The sequence below is a fragment of the Populus nigra genome, chromosome 3 (assembly GCF_951802175.1).
Source record: "Populus nigra chromosome 3, ddPopNigr1.1, whole genome shotgun sequence".
NCBI lineage: Eukaryota > Viridiplantae > Streptophyta > Magnoliopsida > Malpighiales > Salicaceae > Populus > Populus nigra.
Window position 1 is genome coordinate 13,895,833 of NC_084854.1, and position 6,717 is coordinate 13,902,549.

Sequence of the window (6,717 nt, forward strand, 5' to 3'; positions counted from 1 at the left end):
AAATAAAGGAAACAGTAAAAGAAAGCAATAAAGAACTCTCTGAGGAGAAAAATATAAATAAATTTATAGGAAATTGAATATATGGGGTTAGTCATAATTTATAGTAGTATTTGGTAGGACCATCAATTTTCGTTGTCTTGACGCAAGATTTGGAGAAGCTGCTTCTCGTGGGTATTTTTAATAAACAGTGGAGTCATGCTTCAATGTCACACTATTCACGTGAACAGTTTTTTTTTTGAAAAACCAGTGCGAAAAGTTTAGTTTATTTTTTTCCCCGAAAAACCAGTGCAATTAATTGATTTCACTCACATTGTTCACGTGAACGTGAACAATATATTTTTTTGTTTTTTTAAAAAATTAGTTTAAGGTGAATTAAATTTACTCGTACTATAATCTCAATTTTATTCCTGATAATATTTTACCTAATTTATTGCATGCTCAAAAAATCATGGAAACTGTAGTTCTTGTCGAATGATTTTTGTACATAATGAAATTGTAAATTTTTTTAAAAAAATTATGTTTTACTCGAAAAACTAGTATTTAATATTATTTAATAACACTACATAAATTAGAAAGATATCGCATGATGACATAGCATTTGTGGAATTTGATCGCAATTCCAATAATAAAGATATCACAATCTTTATTATTTAATAACATTACATAAGTTAAAAAAATTCAATTTTTGTTATTGCACGCTTAAGAAACCATGAAAAATATAGTTTTTATTGGATAGATTTTGTATGTGATGACATTGCACATAGTTTAATAGAATAATAAAAAATATTTGATATCAATATTATTTATTTCATGATATGATTACAATAGTTAATCTACAATATTTAAATTAAAAATCATTAATAGTAATATATATATATTTTTAATTATTTTATAATCTCAATTTGAAAAATATTTTTTTAACCAAATATATTAAACTATGTTTTGTTCAATTTTAATTTCAATTATAATTTTAACCAAATATATATTTTTTCAAATTAAATTTAATTAAAAATATTTTTTATAAAATATTTTAAAAAAAATCATGGGCGCCGTGCATCCATTTATAATGGCATTCTTTCTAGTTTGCTACCGAATTACCACCAGCGGGGGGGTGGCGAAGTAATAAATCATAATTCATTAGTACAAGCAGTGCTCGGCAACTCCCCCTGTTTTTCACGCTTCAAAACTTGCTTATTGAAATGATGAAAACGAGGGCTATCGTCGTGGGGGCAAGCACAAGTCAATAATTCTCGAAAAACACTCACAAACCTAACTGGTTTGGTGGTCTGCTATCTCAATGTTGAACTTTTCTTTTTTTCTCTATCAAGGGTATACTCGATTCTTTTCACACATCTTCAAAACTATGTCCATTTCTCCGGTGCAGTAAAACAAAGCACATTCGCATCAGAATTTAAGATTCATGAGAAGTTTGATTCATGTATATTATTAGCCTTGGTTCGGATCCTGTGATGGCCAAGGAGGAGCAGTTCGTTCCCTTAACCAGCCCCCTCAGGTTTTCCTCCACAAGCACCAGAAGAGAATTGATCGGAGGTTTGGTGAGTCTAAATGTTTTATCTTGTATTTTTCGGCTTCAAAGTTTCGTTCTTCCATAAATAGAATAAGAACAATAAGGGGCTTGAAAACAAGAAAGGAAAGAAATGTGCTTTGCCAGCCGCCAGCCAGATCTGTGCGCTGCAAAATTTTGGCATTCAACTGTAGAAAACACCAATCATTAGATTTGGTAATGGAAAGATCTAAAGCTTTCCTTCCCAAGAAAAAGAAAGAAACTTTATTCATTGATTGGTTCAATCCAATTATTTGCAACTTTCATTGACCAATAAATCAGCACTGCAGCTTAACAACACAGATGAGTTTACGACACAAATACAGTAGGAGAGTAATTATCGACAGCAACGTTCAACAGGAATTCTGATTGTTACAATCATTGAAACTGGAGCTGGAACCACAATGAAACACTTTAAGCTCACACTTGGGTGAAATCTCCTTCAAAAGCAATCTCGCCGTCTGCTCCTGTTTTGCCTTAGCCCCTTGTTTCTCCACCAACACAGCAGCAACAATCCTGTCATACCCACCACCCCTCCCTCCCATCACATATGCCACCAAAGCCGCCTGCACCGGCCCTATGCTGGGATTATAGGCGGCAGACTCCATATACGACCCTCTATAAACCTTTCCTTCACAATCCATTAACGCCACCCCTGATGGGCAATTAGTAAAGGGTGCATGAGACTTATTGGCAGCCTCCAAAGCCTCATTTTTCAGATCTTCAAAAGAAGCACAGATACCATTTGGTAACAAAGCATCACCTACAAACGACAAGTTATTATGACGGGTTTCTAAAAGCAAGGGAATATCCTTATCCAAAAGATCATCAGGTCCGAACCTATGTGGTAGAAGACACGACAAGGGCTCAAATTGTTGTTTATCTGCTAAATCATTCTTGTAACTCTGGTTGTTAGTACTATCACCCGTGATGAGGATTTGTACATCAGGGGCGTGGCGGATTTCCTGAAGGAATTGACGGCAGTGGCCACAAGGGGCGGCGGAGACAGCAACGTATTTGAGGGAGGGTTCTGCATTAAGAGTGAGATTGGTGATGAGGAATTGTTCGGCGTGGACAGAATGATGGAGAGGGAGGCCAGGGAATTCTAGGTTGCCACCCAAGAAGATGCGGCCGGAGGATCCAAGACCTACGGCACCCACGTGGTAGTTGGATATCGGCGGGCGAGCCAAGGCCTGGGCTGATTTGACCAGGGCTGGGAGCAGCTGGAGGACTGTGAGGCCTGATTGTTTTGCCATCGATTCGGCTTCGGATGCTTCAATTACGAATATGGGTCCATCCATCTTTTTTTTCTTTGCTTTTTTTTTTTTTTGGTGGTGGTTGTGGTGTTTTGGATCAGAGATTAGAGAAATGAAGGGTGAGAATGAGGGGAGTTACTACCTGGAAAAGGAGGGGTGGGGGTGGGCGTGGGGGTGGGGGTGGTGGAAGGCGCTCGGCAATTGAGGGGAACTTATAGGGAGAACACTTGTTCATCATTGCTTTCGGAAACAAGTACCAATAATCTGCTTTAATTTAAAATATTAATTTCTGATTTATATTGAAAATTAAATTAACTTGAAAACTTTAACTTAAAATAATTTAATAAAAACAAAATGTCAAAATAAAAACTTTTAATAATAGAGAAATATGCATCATTAACGTACAAATAATATTCTTTTCTGGTAGCATATAAAAAAAATCATCAACTAAATATTTTAATAAATAGTCATTTTAACTAAGTTTATTTTTTCCATCAAAATAAATCATTGAATATTTTAAAGTCAAATAGAGAAAGATATCTTAATAGATAAACAACTATCATTTATCATGGCAAATAAAATTTTAATTGTCAAAATCTAACCACTCATAGGTATTTGGATTTTAATGTATCTTTAATCTAAAGATAGATAGCTACTTCTGAAAATACCTTTTTAAAATCAAAACCAAACTTTACTTCTTTCTCATTTTATAAAGTCTAAATTTGGTATTGGTCAATAAACATCAAATACGCAGTCAAACATAAATAATAATAATAATAATAATAATTGCTAGAATATTTTAAACACACACACACATAAATTTTTTGTCTAGTTTATCTATTTACACAGGACAACCTCCTCCCTCTCCTTCTCATCGTCATCATCATTTAGAGTCATCATCCATGTTTCGGTATATAAGGATTTAACTTCATGTATTTTGAGGATGAAGTCGTAAAAGGTTTTTTTTTTAAAAAATAACTCCTTGAGTGATGAAGAGAAAAAAAAATGATTATTCGAAACGAACTAAGTAAACCCAGAACATCTAGACTAGAATTTGAGCATGAAACCCACAATGACCCAAGATCTTAAACGAGATAAAATTTGTTTCACTTTGTCTTCTTTTTTAAAAAGGTACAAGGTATATTGACCATTGCGGTCAGAATAGAACAAAATTGACAACCTTTAATAAATCAACCAATCAAGACCTATAGTCATTCAATATCTATGTCGTATATTTACTAATCCAATACTAGCTATGAATTTCTATTCAAAACTTATGTGTATCATACAAAAACATTTAAATGGTGTACTAGTATAGATGGTCTTGGTCAGTAGTAGTAAATCACTCAACATTATGCCACTAGCCTAGATTAGTAAGATTGGTTATAACAAAACCGAAATGTTCTTTCTAGAAGTGTGGTATCATATTTTGAAGGAGTCATAAGAAACATTATAAGAGTGTTGCACGTGGATTTAACTATTAGGTCCAATACCTTAAATAGAAATTTATTTGTAGTACAAGCAAAGACAAATTACAATGTTTTGTCTAGGTGGGATTGGATACATGCTAATATATGTATGGCATTATCCTTTCATAAAGCTTTAATATTTTGATTACCAAATGGACAATTGAAATAGTTAAAGTAGATGATAAACCATTTGATGGTTAATTCAGGGATGATAAATGTATAGTTATATAGTGATGACATAGGTCAAGTCTAGTTTATTGGCAAAGAAAGCATAGATCACCTTATTGACTTTTTAGTAACAAGAAAGACAATATCTATAAGGAACTAAAATAGGGAGAGCGCGATTAAAAGTTCAACTAATTGACTTCAACCAAAATAAGGAAAGGGTAGCTAAAAGTTTCTTATTGGGCTATTATGTGACTCTAGATAATTGAATTGCATAAAAAAAATCTTTTGATGCCTTCATTATTCATTAAAATGGTGTTACATTCTTTCCTATCATTTGATATTTTTAGTAGCAACATTAGGCTATCATGGAATGGTTTTCTTCTAGGTGTTCAAATTAACATGGTCATCTTGAAGGGGAAGTATTTCATTTTCAATATCTAGAGTAAAGTAAATGATTATTCTTTTCTTCATTAGTTTCTTTCTTAAAAAATAGGTTAATGCATGCCCTTTAGGTGTTATTTGTAACACTAATTATGGACTAGTTAACATGGAGTAAACAATTTATGTAATTTTGATAACAAGTTAGAAGAGTAGGTTTTGTTGGAGAATTTGAGGCAAAATATTTAGTAATCTACAGATTAACTTTAGTCTTTTTAGGTCCTTTTTGAATTTTTATTCTTCAACATTTAATTTTCTAGGATTTGGTCTTTAATCTTTTTGTTTTTAATTTTTTTCTATGGGTTTATCTTAATCATATGTCTATGGTCACGAGGTTAGTGGTTAACGTGGGTTGGCCAAGATTTTTTTTTGTTTTTTTAATTATTTTTTTAGTTTCATCATTCAATGTTCAATTATTTTATAGTTGAGTTTCATGATTCAATTTAGTTCGCCTTCGTTTGTGATTTTTTTTTACTTTTTATTTTCACCGATAATCGTTTGATTATATAAAAAATATATTCTAAGAAACATAATTATTAAACACAACTTAGTATATGACCCATGTTGCAAAATTAAATATCCTAATGTTTTTTTCAATTTCATTCTTCAATATTTAATTTTTTCAAAAATGGTTTTCGTGTTTTGTTTTTCTCACTTTCCTTACTATGGAGTTATCCAAATAATATGCCCAAGGTTATGGGGTTAAAGTGTCTACGCAGGTTGATCCAAGTATTTTTTTTTTACTTTTTTTAATTAATATATTTTTTTAATTTCATCATTCAACATTGAATTATAACTATTTTTTACCTTTTATTGGCACAGATGGTTGTTTCACTAATTGAAAATAATATTTGAAGAACCATGATTTTTAAACTCAACTAACCACATGACTCATGGAACGTCTAAAACATTGAATTAAATTTTGCATTGCCAATTGTTTTTTGCATGAAGAAAAGGGATTTTTATTTTTTACCATCCTATTTCAAAATTATTTCCATTTTTGTTTATGATGCAACCTTACCATTGCATAAAGAATTTTATTTCTTTTGCTTTCCTTTTTAATTTATCAATTCTAATAAATGGAAAATTTACAACACTTTGATATACTTAAATTGTATCAATCTCACATTAGTAACTAACTTATACATAGTTCTATCTAATACAAAAACTAAGTTAATAAACATATGGTATCATGATTGACCTGTCAAAAAGAATGTACCTGTAAAAATTCACAAGAGACAACATACATAATAAGTATATTTGTATTCATTTATTTCAATAGCTTTTTCTTAGTTGTATAAACAAACACAAAAATATAAAACTCTACGTATACATAATCATTACCACAATATCACTAACGATTATAGGGACAACCCTAAACGTTGGCATTCCTTTCACTTTTCTTTTCTTTTTCTTATCCTTAGATGCACCTTCTTCTTTCCTATAAATATGATGTAATCCCAAAGTCTTTATCTTTTCTACCATAGTATCCTTCGGTGGAACCTATATCAACATTAACTCCTTTAGGTTACAATATAATATATCTTTAATATTTTTCATTCTAAAAATCTTACTTAAAATTACAAATTTATTAAAAAACAGTTATAGCATTTTTTTACTATTTGAAACATACATTATCACATTCATTTATTTCCTCTAATAATTGTACTTCATACTTAGAGTGACCAACATCATTTATTCAATTTATTACCCAATCTTTATGTTTTAACTTACTTATGAATTTGGATTTATTAATTTGAATTGATGCCCATGGTTTATACTTATTTTATATTTTTGGATTTATTAATTCTATGCATACACT

At 31.2% G+C, this 6,717-nt stretch overlaps 1 protein-coding gene across 1 annotated transcript; it reads right to left on the reverse strand.

The window, feature by feature from the left end:
• Positions 1-1,732: 1,732 nt before the first annotated feature.
• LOC133688163 (cytidine deaminase 1-like) lies at positions 1,733-2,989 on the reverse strand. The gene has a single exon (XM_062107563.1). It carries the CDS (start codon positions 2,863-2,865, stop codon positions 1,918-1,920), a length of 948 nt encoding a protein of 315 aa, XP_061963547.1. The 5' UTR covers positions 2,866-2,989; the 3' UTR covers positions 1,733-1,917.
• Positions 2,990-6,717: the final 3,728 nt, after the last annotated feature.

Excerpts from the sequence above, each read along its gene's own strand:
- LOC133688163 (XM_062107563.1), bottom strand. The coding sequence starts at position 2,865 with ATGGATGGACCCATATTCGTAATTGAAGCATCCGAAGCCGAATCGATG.